This window comes from Typopeltis vanoorti, chromosome 2, assembly GCF_054136105.1.
Source record: "Typopeltis vanoorti isolate ZY-2024b chromosome 2, IOZ_Tvanoo_1.0, whole genome shotgun sequence".
Classification (NCBI taxonomy): domain Eukaryota; kingdom Metazoa; phylum Arthropoda; class Arachnida; order Uropygi; family Thelyphonidae; genus Typopeltis; species Typopeltis vanoorti.
Window position 1 is genome coordinate 75,521,530 of NC_143550.1, and position 19,053 is coordinate 75,540,582.

At 36.0% G+C, this 19,053-nt stretch overlaps 1 protein-coding gene across 1 annotated transcript in view; it reads left to right on the top strand.

Annotated features, from left to right (window-relative positions):
- Positions 1-19,053, top strand: part of LOC150109188 (GRIP1-associated protein 1-like) — a 434,263-nt gene that overhangs the window by 53,172 nt on the left and 362,038 nt on the right. Inside the window, exon 4 of the mRNA XM_090401821.1 lies at positions 14,276-14,410. Coding sequence (XP_090257947.1) covers positions 14,276-14,410 — 135 coding nt within the window. The remainder of the gene's footprint in view (positions 1-14,275; positions 14,411-19,053) is intronic.

Consider the following 19,053-nt stretch of genomic DNA (forward strand, 5'->3'; position numbering starts at 1 on the left):
GCCAATAAATGAGGAGAGAAGCTGAGACAGATTTTTTGAGAAAGAGTATGGATTGAACAATGTATACTATTAACAATTAGTCTTAAAGAAACATTTTCATTATGTATCTTACGAGGATCATGAAGTCCAGGAGGTCTAACATAATGAACTAAACTTTTTGATAGTGTTTTAATCTCAAGAATGAACTTTGTCCTGAAGATTAAGTTTATTGATCTGCGATTGAGTTGGGTCATTGGAGATACATCTATATAAGGGATGATTCCAAGTAGAAGGTTGAGTTTTCTAAAATTCTTATTTCTATCATGAACTACAACCACATATCCTTTGTCAGCTTTGGTTATAACTATGTTCTTATTGTGTTTTAACAATGATAGAGCTTGGACCTCATTTTTCATTGCAGTGAGGATGTACAGATTTAAACAATATGAGGAGATGAGGAGAATGAGGAGAGAAGCTGAGACAGATTTTTTGAGAAAGAGTATGGATTGAACAATGTATACTATTAACAATTAGTCTTAAAGAAACATTTTCATTATGTATCTTACGAGGATCATGAAGTCCAGGAGGTCTAACATAATGAACTAAACTTTTTGATAGTGTTTTAATCTCAAGAATGAACTTTGTCCTGAAGATTAAGTTTATTGATCTGCGATTGAGTTGGGTCATTGGAGATACATCTATATAAGGGATGATTCCAAGTAGAAGGTTGAGTTTTCTAAAATTCTTATTTCTATCATGAACTACTACAACCACATATCCTTTGTCAGCTTTGGTTATAACTATGTTCTTATTGTGTTTTAACAATGGTAGAGCTTGGACCTCATTTTTCATTGCAGTGAGGATGTACAGATTTAAACAAAATACATGCTTCTTGAAAACAAATTCTACTAGTAGTGGAATAAGAGATGTTGTGAAGGCTTTTTTTCAATCCAGAACAGAAACTCCATTACCTTGAATGGCTTTTGGGGCTACAGCATAATCTAATCCTTTTGACGACACTGAGATTTCTTCATTAGATAAAGGATGAGCAGAAATGTTAATAACTTTTCTTTCACTGTCAGTATGGGTTTTAAGCAGATGATCTTTCTTGTTTAAAAGTGATTGAAAATTTTGAATATGGCATGATTCACTCTTTCTGCTGAATCTGAAAAAATTCTGTAAATGGTATTGCAGTCTTCAGTTGATAAAACATTAGATATTTCTGCAGTAATTGAAGTAATACAACAGTTAATGAAAACTAGTTGATTTTTTGTTTCATGGATCTGATTAATTAACAAAGAATGACTTGCATGCTAGTAAATGCAATGTGCTTGTGGAAAATGAAAAACTTCTTTAATTTTACAACTACCGTATTTGCTGGCATATAAGACACATCCCATTTTTGTGCGCATTTTTTAGGAAAAACGCTTTATCATTGAATATTATAGTGAATTTACAGTATTTCAAATATAAAGTAATAAGCAGGTCTGCTTTCAACAAATACCTAATCTATCTAGGAAAGAGTACCCACCTTTTAATCTTCTTCTTCATCAAAATCCAGAAATTTATCATAGGTTATGTTTACTGTGAGTTGCTTTTTTTTAGATCCTCTTTCTGATTCCGCCAAGTTCTTATCATTTTCTCAGTTGGGGGGGGTGGCCCGAAATGCCTCTCTGCAGCCCTGTTTCCATGTTCTTTAGCATATGCAATCACACGTAGCTTGTATACAATATTTTAGCAATGCCGACATTTTACAGCCATAATTTGCCAAGAAATTTAGAGAAAATTTAACGGTAGAAATTTATCACCATTCACAACAACCGCGACAACAATTGGAAAGTTTAAACGAACAGGAACACAACTGTGATCGACGATGACAGCACATCTGCATCCACTGAACTCTACATAACTGGAATACTCTCACACACTGCAAGGAAGCAAGAAAGAAATCACGCAACTCAGAAGAGAGAAAATTTCCAGAAATGAAAGTAATAAAATATTACTTATCAGCATATAAGACGCACCCTGTTTTTCAGACCTATTTTCAAAGAAAAAATGTGCATCTTATATGCCAGCAAATACGGTAATTGGAATTACTTGCACTTTGCTGGAAAGTGCAAGCAACATTTTTATAAAGGTTATTTTGATACATTTAGCTCTCTTCACCTGTTCTTTTCCCAAAACAGATGTTTTCTTATGAATTTGTTATTATGGGCACACAAGTCATTCAGCTCAGGTTTGTTTAGAAGAACATCAAGATTATATATTTCACAAGTCTGATAAGTTTGGTTTAGCCAGCCACTCCTCATCTACTAGGCATAGAATTCATTGGAATCAAACTAAAGTCTTACAGAAAAATTGTTTTACTTCAAAGACCATGTAAAGAAAGTTGTAAATTCCTCATTCACAGAAAGAACCTTAACAATAATGAATGACTGTCTTAAATTTTCCCAGGAATGACTTCCTCCTTAGGATAACACTCCTCATTCCTGTATCTAATGAATTAGTAATTATTTTTGAAAATTTATTTTTTTGAATTCTAATAGTTATAGATGGAATTATCCTCTTGAAGTTAATAGCATATATTGTCACATGCACTCATATTTTAAGTGTTGTTCTGATTTTCTAATTCAAAGCACACACCTACAAAGATGTGTGCTTTGCATTATGGGATACTAAGGCAATTAATGTGATCATTAATTTCTATGTACAAGTAGAGTAGTCAGGAAGATAGTTCATGTGCAATCTTTATTTTCTTACACTTAAATAAAGGATTAAACAAGAATATAATTTCTTGGCATTTGAAGTGTTGTTCTAATTTTATTTATCTCTTTTTATTGGTATACATTGATAATGCCAACTGAAACTTATCCAAAAATTGCACATAATAAACCATATTTATCTTACATAAGTGTTGCTATATCAAATCTATTTTTATCGAACTCACTTGTGTCCTATGGAGACATTTAATTCTGTTTAAATGTTAGTCTAGACATTTAATTCTGTTTAAATGACCAAGATATACTATTTCTTGGTCCACTTGAAAAACTAGAGATTAAAAGCATGAAGTAACTTTGTTATTTTAAATGGGGTTTATTGATACTTAGTTTTATTGGGTTCTAGAATAGCAACAGTAATCAACTGCTATCTGATGCTAGGTTTCTAGCTCTCAGGACTGCTTGTATAAACTAGAAGCTTTATGCCATCATAATGATGATAATGTAATATTAATGTTTAATTGGAAAGACCTGAGTCTGAACTTTGTCTGGGACAGGAGAAACTTTTTTTATAAGGACTTTGCAAATGAAAGTAAGTGAATTAATCTCTCTTTATACAGTCATGAGACTAACTCACTTGAGTAGCAGTCTCTCCTCCCCCCCTCAAAAAAAAAAATTCAGGTTTTCTTATCCAACCAAAAACAGGTTTGGAGAGTACACACAATTAATATATATAATAACTGGTCTCTTTTGGCTGTCTAACTTCAAACCAAATCAATGCTTAACCGAGGTTAGTGGGTATATGTAGAACAATTAAAAAAAAAACACAATATGAACAAAGTTATTTCATCCTTTTATCTAAATTATAATAAGAGTAATTATAATAAGCAAGAAACAATATTTTTATTTATTCAAGCTGACAGCATTAATTTTTGCCTTCAAAAATTAACTTTTTTTTTTTTTTAACAAGTCAAAAAATTTGTTTCTACCATAGAGAATAGAGAGAATAAAATCCCTTTGGAGAATATAGAGGTATAAAAGATTTGTTTATTTATCATTTATGTGTGTGTATAGTTTAAATTTTTAGTTCTTTTTCCAGTCTGTGAGATTTTGAGAGATTGTGATAGAACACCATCTACAGGTCTATCTGCTTGTCAGATTGTTGAAAAATTGGATTCACCTCAGCTCAACAATCAGTGATAATATTACTGAGATTTAAGTGCAGAAAGTCAACTGCAACTGCTGCCCGCAATGGACAATCCGCCACACTCACTGAACGTAACCATAGGGTGCTACAAAGGATAATATGAAAATTGCCATTTGTTGGCTGACATGTGGAACGTGGAGTTACTTACATTGACTGAAATACAGATCTGCACAAAAACATTCAGAACTGAGGCTCACAACATAGGTTTCCATGGTAGGACTGGAAATGCAAGCTTCACATTACCTGAACGAACATACATCATTGTCTTCAGTGGTACAAAGAGCATGTATAGTGGGACGTGAAGGCTTGGAAAGCTATGTTACGGAGTGACGAATCATGCCCCCCCTCACACACCAAGCTGCTCAGTGAATGAGTGTGTAACCCCCCCCCCCCCCCAACTATGAAATTTGAAGGTGGCACTGTGATGATATGGTCCTGTTTTTCCTGGTTTGGACTTGGACCTCTGTTTGTGGTACCACAAACATTGGGAAAAAACTCTGAGAGGTATCTGAACATTTTGGACAATGCAATGCTTCCTACTTTGTGACCATTATCTCAAGACAATGGTCACAAAGTAGGAAGACAGCAAGACAATGCATTGTGGTCGTAAGGATGCTGCTGAAACTGCATAGTTTGTGGACATGAATGTCACCACACTTGATTGGCTAACACAGAGCCCTGATCTCAACACTGTTGAACATCTGTGGGATGAACTGGAGCATCGGGTGAGGTCAAGGAATGTCAGACCCACAACAGTCCAGGACTTCATGATATGCCAACAGGAAGAATGGTCCAAAATTTCATCGATATTGCTATTGCATGCTCGTGGAAGGGTATGCCCCAATAAGATTGTTGCAGTCACAGCAGCAAAAGGTCCTACATCTTATTAAGTCAAGTTGTACATCAAATTGTACAACAGATTATTGAATGGTGTAATGAATATCAGTTCCCATTATGTCTTGGTTTTATTGATTATGGGAAAGTGATATGAAACCAACAAGTGGAAGAGCCATTCATTTGTCAGGACTATCAAATCAGCATACACCAATGCAAGCAGCAATTCAATGGAAACATCTCTACTGTGTGGAGATACAGATGTATAAGACAGGGTGACACAATATCTCCAAAATTATTCACATCATGCCTAGAAGAAATATTCAAACTTCTAGATTGGGAAGGAAAAGGTCAGAAGATAAATGGAAGATATTTAAGTCATTTATGCTTTGCAGATGACATAGTTATCTTTACTTCAATTGCACATGAATTACAGACTTGTATCCGTGAACTCCAAATTGCTAGCAAAACAGCTGGCCTAAATATTACTATTATTATTACTATTATTACGGGCAACTCCAGGGAGTCATTGGACTCATCGAGGGAGGCCCCAAATCATATTCATCACAACTATTTGACATTCATACAGTATCTATCATACCTCGCCTTAAACTCATTCACCGTCACAGCATCCACCACAGACTCAGGGAGCGCATTCCACTCATTCACTACTCTAAAAGTAAAGAAACCAGCTCTAACACCTTTACTAACCACACTTTTGCCCAGTTTCCATGGATGTCCCCTAGTCCTCCCACAACCAGCCCTGTTCTCAAAAATATCTTCTGAATTAATTTTATAGAAACCCTTCAGTAATTTGAATGTCTCAATCATATCTCCCCTCCTCTGCCTATCAACCAATTTTTGCAACCCACAAATCCTCAACCTGTTCTCATACGGTTCATTCCACAGACCTGCTATCATCTTGGTCACTCGCCTCTGGATCCTCTCCACCTCCTCCCCATCAAGAAGAAACCTAGGTGACCAAATCTGAGCACAGTAGTCTAGATGGGGTCTTATCAAGGCTCGATACAGAGGAACAATAACCTACTTGTCTCTGCTTGTCATCGTATTCTTCAGCAACCAAGTGATTTGATGAGCTGTTTTGGTCACTTTTGCAATGTGTCCCCTAAATTTCAATTCCTTATCTACCAACACTCCTAAATCTCGTGCCTCATCAATTTCCTGGAGCACAGTTCCACCAATGCAGTAAACTGCCGCCAATCTTTTCACCCCAAAATGCATAACCTTACATTTTGCCACATTAAACTGACATCCATTCTCCTTAGCCCAGACCTCCAATCTATCCAAATCATCCTGCAAAATTTTGACGTCATCTGCATTCACTATTGCCCTACCCAACTTCGCATCATCCGCAAACAAATGAACTGTTCCTCTCAGATCATTTCCTATATCATTTATGAACAAATTAAACAGCAGTGGTCCAAGAACAGATCCTTGTGGCACACCACTAGTCACAGGCCGTCTTGTGGACTCTACACCCGAGTAAACCACTCTCTGATATCTCTCTGTCAACCACCCTCCTATCCATCTCACCAACCCTATGTCCATTCCCATATGCTGCAATTTACTGATTAGAATTCCATGTGGAATCCTGTCAAAGGCCTTGGCAAGGTCCAGTAGAATCACCGTAAACCCATTACCCTTATCCAGTTCAGCCGTCACTGTGTTATAATACGTGAGCAAGTTACTGAGTCATGACCTACCCTTCACAAAACCATGCTGTCCCCGATACAGTATCCCATTTTCTTCTATCCAATCTTGTATTTTCCTCTTGACTATTTTCTCTAAAACCTTGACAATGATTCCTGATATGCTAATTGGTCGGTAATTTACTACAGCAGTCTTGGAACTACCTTTATGCAGTGGAACTATTTTCCCCTCTTTCCACCCGCTAGGGACTAACCCAGACCCGAGACTCAAATTAAACAAAATGGTCAAGGGTACTGACAATTCTTTAGCTGCTTCTCGTACAACACGAGCTGGTATACCATCCAATCCCACAGATGTATTGACATTGAGGTTATGCAATAGACTACTCACCTCCACTTCATTAACCACAATTCCCGTATAATCTACTGGTTTATTCGTTTCTGCAATGTCACCACCTGGATGATATACTTTTGCAAAGTGCTCACTCAGTAACTCAACTATCTCAACTGATTCAGTTACCTCCCTACCATTGGCATTCTTTAAAATCAATCTGCCATGTACATTTTTCCTTTTACTTGCTACATATCTAAAAAACTGTTTAGGATTCTCTTTAGCCTGCATGGCCAATGTTCTTTCGTAATCCTTTTTTGCTTTTCTTACCACACTCGGCACCCTTCTGGCCTGTGCTTTATACCGTTCATGTGCCTGCCGGTCACCCTTCTCCTTAAATTCCCTCCATAGTTGTTTCTTTTTTTGCAACTCAAGCTTAATGGTGTTATTCATCCATTTAACCCCTACTTGATTTATTATTCGGACTCTAGGTATACAGTCAGCCATTGCTTCATGCAAGCACTTCTTAACTACCTCCCATGCACTATCAACTTCTAGTCCTTGCAGTTGTACATGCCATGGCACTGAACCAACCAAACTCCTAAGCTTGTCATACTTTCCAGCCCGATAATTCCACATGTACCCTGTCTTAATTGAAAATTCTACACCTTTCACCTCCCAAGTTAAGACCCTATGATCACTCTCACCGATTGGTGGCAATGTGGTCATATTTGTTACAGCCAAATCCTCAGATGTAATTACTAGGTCAAGCACTCTCTGACCCCTAGTATTTTCCATTACATGCTGTCGCAGATAGTTATCCCTTAATAACCGCATAAAATCCAGTTCCTTCCTCCCGTGTGTCCTCTCCTCACTCCAATCAATGCGACCATAGTTGAAATCTCCCATAATAATCACCCTCCTTCCACCCATTTCTTCTATTTGCTTGTGCATACTGTCACCACCATCTTTTCCATCACCTGGTCTATAGCAGCACCCAATTGTATATTTAGTTCTGCTAGCCACAATCTCACACCAAATGGCCTCAAATGTGCTCTTTTCTCTATCCTGCAATTCAACGTCTATTCTCCTTGGCTGGAGCTCATCAGCTATCATCAACAATACTCCTCCCCCCATTTTATTCTCTCTGTCATTCCTGAACACACTATACCCATCACATTCAATCCCACTAGTTATATCATCTACAGTCAGCCATGTTTCACTAATACCTATAACCTATGGTCTGGAAGTGCCAACCATGGCCAAAAACTCTTCCTTCTTGTTCCTAATACTCCTAGTATTAGTGTACATGAATTTAAGACCCCCATTTGCCCCAACCCTACCTTGATGCCTTATATTAACTATCCCACTCAGATTTGTTGTCCTTATTTGCTCTGGCATATTATATTCATTCTTACATTCAACTGCCTCCATAAGGACTGTATCTCTACTCCCCCTCCCTAACAAATCTAGTTTCCCTGAATTTGCACATCCACTACATTCAGCAACACTTTCTCAAGTCTTCTTACACCGTAACCATTCAAATGCAAGCCATCCATCTTATATAGATCCTTTCGCCCATCAAACTCACTCCACACATCCACAAATTCCACACCACTCGTCATACATAACCCACGCATAAAGTCATTTGCAATTATAGCCCTCCTTTTAAACATTTCACTGTCATACCGTGGCAAAAGACTAATCATTCTAACTCTCTCACTCTTTTCTTTTGCTACCTCAAACAATTCATTCAGGTCTTCTATCATTTCCATTTTATCTCCTTTCAAATCATTCGTACCTGCCACAACAATCATTTCTTTCACCCTTTCCTTTTGCTCTCTAATAGACGCAGTTACGTCCTTTATGGTCGCACCAGGTTGGTACGATTTTGTCAAATCCTCTACTAACACACCTCGTACTAACGAGTCTCCATACAGCACTCTATCCTTCATTTTGTTCATGTTCACATTCATACGTCTATTTTTCCTGTCATACCTTTTATTATTGGTTGGTTCATTCAGTCTACTTTTGTTCATGCACTCTAGCTGCTGTTTTGCTCTTTCTATCGCACTATTCAACAACGCGATCTCACTCAATGCATCTATCTCATCTTTTTTGTTCTCTGAGAAACCATTTATACTATCATTCACACTCTCACAATTTTCATGTACAACCTTGCCGTTTCTTGTCATATCCCTGTTTTCTTCATTCTGAAGGTTGACAAAAATATCACACTCACGATCCAAAATACACTTCAATTCCGCATTCTCCCTACATTTTCTACACACATTCAATCCTTTATTATCATCTAACCACACTCCGACCGCACTCCGCAAAGCGTACATTTCACAGCTAGTACACTGACTCATTTCTTTTATGCTACCGTTCTTTGATAACGATGGCGAACCTTCATTACTGGCCGCCATTTTCCTTCGCACAGGTGCCATACTATCTGTGACGTGTTTTGTCAAATTATACCCTAATCTTTAATAATTATTCAATTAATAAATAAGAGGAAAAAAAGTACAAACATCAGAACATTTAAGTACTAAATATAATTAAATAAAATGAAATATAACTAAATACAGTAACTTAGCTTCGTTTTGTCTTCCACCGTTACGCGTTCGATTCCGACGGTACCAAAATATATTATATCGCGACAGCAACTAACTTCCAAAAAACAACCACTGAAGTACACTCGTATTCAGAGAAACAATTTAGCACTCAAAAACGTAGAAAAACGGGGAAAAAAGCGGACTATTCACCGATTAAAAATCACTTTCTTCTCTATATAAATCTAAAGAATATCCAAGTTATGTTCAATAACTATGTCCAACCAGAAATAATAAAAATCAATAATGTTGAAATCAAACAAGTAAATTATTACTATAATTAGGACAACAGATATCAATGGAACAGAATATTTTGAACGAAATTAAAAGAGACACGATGCTTGTGTGGAAAGCATTTGGAAAATTACAGTCAACATTCAAGAGCCAACTACCATTATGTCAAGAGAAAAGTTTTTAACCAATGTATTCTTCTCATATTGACATATGGCTGTGAAACATGGACATTAAATGCAAAGGAAATTCACAAATTAAAAGAACACAATTTAGTATGGAAAGAAGTATGCTTGGTATCACAAGACTGGATTGCAAAAGGAATACGTGAATAAGAAATCAAACCAAAAGTCTGTTATCATATGAAGAGCAAAAAGTCTGAAGTGGCAATGGGCTGGGCATATTGCTCGAAGACAAAATCAGTGATGGACAAAAGACATACTGGATTGGATTCCATCAATGTGATACACAGCTTATACTGTTACTCAAATACAACTTGCCCTCACATATAACTCGCACCCCTGATTTTACTTCATGAAAAAAGAAATTAAAAAGTTTTGCATATACCTTACGCACAAAAAAAAGTTTACACATGTTCACATCAGGGCGATAGTAACTTGCTCCCCACAGTAAACAACATGCCCTCCCCAACAGCCACTATACTGCACATGCAAGAAAAACAAGTAGTTTTATTGTATCACTGAATAAGATACAGAGAGATTTGCAGCCTGTGTAGTATATTTGTCAACAATTACAGACAACTGGGATAAAACGGCACTAACTAATGTATCACATGTCCCCTCCACCGAAACTATGCTACATAGGCTCAAGCAAAACTATATTTTGCACCAGCAAACGTATCTAACTAAAAACTATTATCCAATTTTTCAGTTACATGAAATAAATGTTTGTTTGATTGCATTTGAAGTTTTCGATGTCATTAAGACAGATAACAAAGGCTAACTTCAAATAAAATTCTACTGCGAACATGTCATATAATGTTCGTGCGAGTCTGCCCACCAGCTCGATGCCGAAGCAGCACCCAAACAAGCAACAATAAAATTCAGCCGAAAGGTTGAAACTTTGTGTGAGTTAGCCTGTCTGCACAATGCAGACAGGCTAATTCAAAGATATTATGAAATTTGGTTGAAGAAAATTAGCATTTCAACTCAGCATTTGTTGACTTCCTTTTGTCATTGAATTGTGTGATCTTTTGTTAATACTGCACCACTATCTACCACTATCTTTACTGGCCTACCATTGCTGTCGGATTTTGCGCTCTGCTTTCACTTCTCATTAGGTATTCCTGAACAATTGTTCATTACATATCTCAAGTCTTGTAATTTACTGGTAATTTTTGCTTGAAATAATGAGAAACAAGATGACACTATTTGGGTAGATGACTTTGATGGAAACTGCTCACAAGGAAACTGCTCTCTAGACTGGTAGCAACAATAGCAAATAGGAGATTCTTGGTAAGTCATACCCATTTTCAGTTTTTTTCCCTGAAAACTTTAGTTTCAAAAAATCCTCGCATATATCTCGCACCATAATTTTTTAGCTTTAATTTTGGGAAAAAACATGCAAGTTATATTTGAGTAAATATGGTAATCTATTTCTCCAAAAATTCATAACTTGACATTTCTCCACATTATCTTTGCCTGTACTGACAGCCTGTTTAAATAATCCTGCAAGTCCACATCACCTTGATTAACTATTACTCTGCCTAATTTTGCATAATCAAAAAAACTGAACATTTCCTTTCAAGTTATTTCCTATATCATTTATGTACAAATTAAATAGTAGGTCCTAGCACAGAATCTTGCGGCACACCACTAGTCATCTGCTTTCTCCTGGATTCTACTTTGCCATATACCACTTTTTGATATTTGTCCATTAGCCAACCTCTTATTCACATAACCGGTATCATATCCATCCCCATTGTTCTAATTTGTGTAACAGAGTTCCATAATAGTATTCTGTCAAATGCCTTTGCAAAATCCAGCAGAATCATCATGTTACCATATCCTTTATCCAATTCAGCTGTCACTCTGTTATAAAAGGTTACTAAATTACTGAGGCATGATAACCCTTCAACAAAGCCATGTTTGCCCCTCATAAAGTACTATATTTTTATCTACTCATTCTTGTTTTCTCTCTGACCAATTTTATCCAGTACTTTTACCACTGCGCCTGAGATACTGATTGGTCTATAATTTGCTACTCAGTGTTAGAACCTTCCTTATGCAAAGTAATTATTTTGCCCTCTTTTCACTTGCTTGGAACTCTACCACAACTGAGATTTAAATTAAAGAGCCTAGTCAGAGGCATTTCACCTTGTACATTCTTGCAAAATCTGAGCTGCAATCTAATCCTACAGCTGTATCATTGTGATTTTGTAATATCCTAAGAACCTCCAGTTTATCCACCTCTGTTCCCACATTAATATCTGTCATATATGTTAAAGCAGTAACCTCACTAGGATGATATACCATTGCAAAGTGGTTACTCAGAAACTCAACTATTTTATCTTCTACTCTCACTTCATGACCATCATCATTCATTAAGGTTAATCTTCCATAGTCATTCTTCTTCTTACTCGCCATGTAATGAAAGAACTCTTTGGGATTTCCTTTGACCTGCTTGGCTAGATTCTTCTCATAATCCAATTTTGCCTTCCTTTTTATTCTGGTCACCTTTCTTTCTGAGCCTTGTACCGTTCATGAGAGTGTTGCTCACTTTTCTCTTTTTATACTCTCCACACACAGCATTTTGTTTTTTTGCAGCTCATGCTTAATGATATTATTCATCATCTAACTCCTACCTGATTAACCCTCCTTACTTTAGGTATACAATTTAATATTGCTTCCTCTAGATGACCCTTAACTATCTCTCATGCACTACTTACATCCTCACCCTGTAGTGTTTTATGCCATGGCACAGATTTAAGCTTCTTTCTGAGCCAGACATAATCACTTGCCTTGTAGTTCCGCATATATCCCTTCTTGATAGAATATACCTCATGTTTTCCGATTTCCAAAGTCAAGACCACATGGTCACTTTCACCAAAAAGAGGCAATGTGGTCACCTTGGTTATGGATAGCTCTTCTGATCCTATAACAGGTCCAGTACTCTCACATCCCTAGTCCCCTCTATCACATGCTGCCTCAAGTAATTATCTTTTAGTAGATGTATAAATTCCATTTCCTTCCTACCATGTGATCTTTCTTCCTAACAGTCTATATCTCCATAGTTGAAGCTCCTTGTAATAATCACTCGACCTGTATAATTATTGCCAAAAATTACTAATTTTTGGCAATGCATTTCTTCCAGATATACCAGATATACAAAATATACAGTATCTTTCCAGATACTGTATATTTTGTGTTACTGGCTTTAATCTCATACCACTGCTTCAAATGAACAGCCACCTGCCCATCTATCTCTTATTCTTTTTTGCTGCAGTTCTTCTGCTACCATCAACAGTACCCCCCCCCCCCCATCCTATCTTCCCTGAAAATACTAAACCCTTCACATGTTATCCTTGTAACTACATCATCTGCTGTTATCAGTCTCACTATTGCCTGTAACTTTCAGTGAGGTTCCACCAACTAATGCCAAAAAGTCAGAATTTTGTAATTTTTTTTTTCAGTTGCCCAATTTCTCTTGCATTTTTTAACACCATTAATAAAGCTAAGGTTTTTATCAATTATATTTAATTATTATTTTAATATAATATATTTAATAATTATAATAGTTAATAATAAACTTTTTATTGTTATTTTCTTTCCACATTATTAAACTTGAAATAAGCAATAGGTACATATTTCTGATATTGAATTTTATTATTTTTTAATTGTTTATAGTTTGCTTTTCTCTATCAATCGCTGACATAATATTAGAAATTTTTTTTAATATTTTCTGCTGACCAATATTTTTTATTTTATTTTTTTCAAAGAACGAGTACCCATCTGCGAACTATACTTTCTTTCTGTCCCAAGAAACTCATAGCAGTGTGAACATGCTGTGACATTTTTCAACAGTAGCAACAACAATAATAAAAAAGGTGTAGCCAAATCCCTGTTGCTAATGTTTTTGGGAAAAGTTGAAGATACCTGGTTTGCAAAGATCATGGGTCATATGATTTTCAGAGTTGTAAAGCATCAGCTTCTATGTAAAAAAAAAGACATTGGTATGATAAAACTTGGAAGCTTGGGTTCTCTGCTGCCCTAGTTCACAGAACTAACTGCCATTTCCTGTTTTTTATGGATGGTATATAGTGTTACCATCTGGGAATATCAGGAGATGTTTACTGTAAGGTCTCTGAAATAGGTGCAAGCCACATTTTACTTACACACCGATTGTACATCCATGCATATTCATAGGTGTCATTGGGCCAGTGGTGGAATGGGGGGGGGGGGATCCCTATACGAATAAATAAAATAGGGCACATGGCTTTTTTCAGAAACATGGTTTTGAAAAAAAGATCATAGCTTGCAATCTTTTTACTTAGAAGAGGAGGAAAAACCAGCAATTAGTGAGGATGGGTGAAAAACTGAGAATCTTGTGCCTAAATTGGCAGGTGTATTAAAGTAAATACAGTATATAAAATTAAATCAGTAAATAAATAATATTCTATTATCATGAGCACATAATGATTCTGTTTTATGTTTTTTTTTGTTTATTTAAAGACTCTAAATAGGAGTAGAAAAGCTCGAGAAATAGAGCAACTAGTACAAGAAAATGAAATATTACAAAGAAAACTTCAGAGTCAAGAAGATGAATTTAGGCTTCAAAACACTACATTAATGAAGGAATTATCTTCTGTAAGTTTGGCCTTTTTTTTGTGGAAAAAAAAAAAATATATATGTGTGTGTGTGTGTTTTTATTTTTTTACCATATTTGTTGATTTTTCTTTGTGGTCTTCATAATCCTCATATCTTCATCTATCTAAAGAAAGCTGAGGCTAATATGAACAACAGCTTTCTAGTTCAGTCTGTCTGCAGCCAAGTTAGTTTACTCTAAGAATTACTCCACCTGTGTTTTTGATGCTTTCTATCCAATTTCTTTCTTTAGCTTCCTGGAGGTCTCTTACCTTCTGCTCTTCCATAGGTAGAGCTACATAATATGCTATTGATATTCTAACTTGACGGATATAAATGTCTATTCCATGCTTTTAGCAGTTGGGATTAAAACAGTCTCCATAGCTCAGGTGTTTTAACAATGCTTTTTAGTTGAAAAGACTTGAGTTCAAATTCCATCTAGGATGCAAAGAACCTTTATCAGAACTTTATACCTGAAGGTGAGTTAGCTAGTTTCATATAGCAGAGGCGGCAGGATTTTACCCTTCCAGAAACTTGGAATTTTCTGGAAGGGTAAACTGCATACTGTCCAGAAGATCGCACACAGTTTGCAGTCATAGACTATGACGATAAGGATTCATCACCCTGTCAAAGCTTTAATCAGATCGTTTCCAATATGCCAAGCTACTTGACTATGACAGACCATTGAGCTTAAATGCAGGAGATAATGGGATTAAAACAACTTTATTATATATATATATATATATATATATATATATATATATATCATCCCCATGCACGAGAGATCTCAGGACTTATAAAATGACAATGCTGTATATGATCAAGTAATCAGAGAGAAGAAAAGAATCTGTCAGTGTATTTTTGAAGGGTATGTAAATTACAGAAAACAGTATGGAGTAGACTTTTAAAAGGCAGAGATATATGGAGTGAAGGAAGAGAAGATGGTCCACTGAATTTAGAGCTGAACCATATATAGATGTTGACCAGCAGTTGTGTTCATTCATGATTAGAGGAAAGAGGAGGAATGGTGGTAGTGACTAATTTGATGATGCAACATTCATGAAAATACATCATATAGAAACAGAGTGGGAAAGCACTTGGAGGAAGTCAGTGAGAGTGGGATTATCTATTAAGTGAATAGTTTCTCTTCGGTATACAATCAAGCATTTTATAGGAAGGTTTTAGATGCACCACTCCAGATATGAGAAAAACATTCTAAAGTTGGGCTGATTTGAGATATATAAAGTGTTAGGAGTTGAGCAGAAGATAAGTAATATTGAAGAAAAAAGAATATCAAGCTTTTATGGAGACTGAGAGGCCATGGATATGATATGTTTATGACATGATAGGCTAGATATGAAAGTCAAACAAAGACGTAAAAAATGATCTCGGTTGGTGAATGCAATGTGATATGAAAGTGAGGGAGATTGAACCATGGGTTTTTCTTCTAGGAAATAAGAGGATTCTGTTTTAGGAGTATTGAAATATATTAAATTACTTTCACCTCCTTCAGAGTGGCTAGAAGATTGGTGTTTAAGGTATGGCCATAAGAAGACCTTGAAGTTTGAGTTATCTAAACCACAAAGTTTTATAAATGACAGAGGAATGGAGTGTACTGTTATCAGCAAAGCTATGAATATGACTGGATGTTAGTGAGAGATCATTGATGTATAAGAGAAAGAGTGTATATGAAAGCACAGAACCTTGGGTATACCAACTTTGATGGAAAAATCAGATGAGAAGGAACCACTACCATGGCATGCAGTGAATGACCAGAGAGAAATCTGTCAGTCCACTCACAAAGGGTAAGGGGGGAGATAAGAAGGTGGAGATAAGAAACTATAAGATGGCAGATAAGAAGGCCACAATGCCTTGGAAATATCAAAGATCAGCCACATATGTTTTATCCATATCTTAAAAGGTAAGGTTAGCAAACGAGGTCTACTGTTGAACAAGAATGTCTGAAACCATATTGGTGATTATTAATTTATCAATGAGTGAGTCTCTCTCAGTAGGTTTTTGATGACGGTCTCCATTATTTTTAGGAGTTTTGAGAGCAATGGGATGATAGTTTGATGACTAACTTTTTTTTTTTTTTTAGAAACTGACTGGATAAAAACTTGCTTTCATACTTGCACCTATACACTGTACTAATGTACTATAGGTTGATCAACCAACCTCTCGTGTATGATACAGCTTATAAAGGTGATATAGAATGGGTGTTCTGGAGCACCAGTTCATACTACAACTTGAGCTATACCATCTGGGTCAGGGGAATGATTAGTATCATGGCTGTTGAATATTTTTTCAGTGTCCTGATGAAAGATCAAAGGATCAAAAGATCGTGGAATAGTAGATGGAGATTTGCTTTGGTCATCTAACAACAGTTGGAGGAGAAGACAGAAGACTGATGCCAAGAGGTCTGTATTATGTGTTACCATTGTTCCTTCAGGATGTGAGAGAGAGAGAGAGAGAGAGATGGGAACAGAATAGGGCAGAAATTTTGCCCAACAGCCTTGGCAAAGGATCAGAAGCCTTAGAAGCATTCCAGCATGAGATACACAGTGCATTTGGCCTTTACAACTTGTGCTTTAGATTTGTATGAGTTTCTGCAGTAGCGTAATTTATGGCTGTAGTGTAATCTGAGCAAAAGGCTAGAATTTTTAACTTAAGCTATTGAATACATGATCTTGTTCTGTTTGATAATTGATTATGCCAATTAAGTTATACTATCTATCGACAATTATCTAATTCCCCACCTATATTCAACCTATATATTAAAGTCACTCATGGAAGAAAGTAAGTTAACAGTATATTATATATAATTTTATTTTAGTTGGTTAAAATATAAAATATACACTATCTGTGATGCATTGACTTCAAAATCAGCATGTTGTCGTTTCTAAAGAAAAACTCAAGTTTATAAAAAAATTAAAATATTTACTGTAAACTTAAATAAATATATACCATAAATACAATTCTTTATATTAATTAATTCACTTTATTTCTCTAAGGAAATCTAACATGCTCTATAGGTAATCATAATTAGTAAGTTCTAATATTCTGTATATCTAACTTTCAAATTACTACTAAATACAGAGAATAACTAAATGGCCATTATTCTATATGAGCTCAAAGAAAATTCTTTAATTCTCTGATTCTCAGAGTTAAATTCAAATCTTAGGGATCTGAATGCTGCATTCAGTTAAAGGTTCTGTAGTTTCACCATATGGAAACTTCCTTTGCAGCATTCATTTTATTACTATCCTATTTGTCTTCCTTTATTTTATTTATTTTTGCTCACTCATTTACATTCCTCAGAATAAAAGTTAAGGATCTCACTTGACCAGTATACTTGCATATGTCTTCTAGTAAGCAGCTTTCCTTAATGCATCTTTTCCTCATTTTTCTGAAATAGGCATGATGAATAATTGCTCAGGAAATAGGAATACATTAAATGAGCAATTTCAGATGCACTTCCAAAGGAACTTTATTGCAGATTCCATTTTTTTTCTTGGAACATATATCACTTGCTTCTCATTAATTACATACCATTTTCACTGATATATGAAGACTTGACACATTGTCATCATCATCGGCCATTTTTTTGTCCACTGTTGGATGAGGGCCTTTCCCAAAGTTCTCCATTCATTCCTATCTTGAGCCTTCCTGCTATCTCTTCAACCTCATCCTCCCACCATCTCTTTGGTCTTCCTGTAGCTCTCTTTCCATCTTTAGGACACCATTCTGATATCAACTTTGTCCATTTTTGAGTGTTACTTCTTGCAGTATCATCTGCTCATTGCCATTTGGATCTTTTAACAGCTGTTATAATGTTCCTCATCTTAGTCTGAGCTCTGACCCCAAGTATTATACTTTCTATCTAGAATGGTAATACTGAGTAATGATCTTTCCGTTTTCACATTGACACGGTATACAGTATTCCCCCCACAATCTATGGGGGAGATACATTCCAAGACCCCTGTGGATAGTACTGAACCCTATACATACTTACTTACGATAAAGTTTAATTTATAAATTGGCACATTAAGAATAAACAACAATAACTAATAATAAAATAGAACAATTATAACAATATACTGTAATAAAAGTTATGTGAATGTGAATCTTGGCAACCTCGGCATATGATTTTTTTTCTTTCCTTATGAATTTGAGGACTTTCACCTTTTCGCTAAAGGAAGCACTTTACGGTTTGTCTTTGGCATATCCAAATTGCCAAAGAGAAGCCTTGTGCTTTGTGGCCATTATTAAGTAAAATAAGGGTTACTTGAACACAAGCACTGTGATACCGTGACAGTCGATCTGATAACTTAGATGTCTACTAAGTGACTAATGGGCAGGTGGGGGGGGGGAAGGTTAGTGAAGTGCAGAATAAAGGCACTCATGACAGTACACTCCATTCCTACTTTTCATTCAACAAACCCTGTAGTGCTTAAGTATTAATCCAACATGACTAGTGGCATTAACTTCAATCTCCTAGCTATATTTCAGTGGGGCAAAGACAACCTTGTACACACTTCAGTTCCACCAAAATTCAGTTCTGTTTGATCTCTTGCAAGAAAGAGCTCATTTCCCTTTCCCTTGCCTTCAATAATACTGAGATATCCAAACATGATCCAATTTCC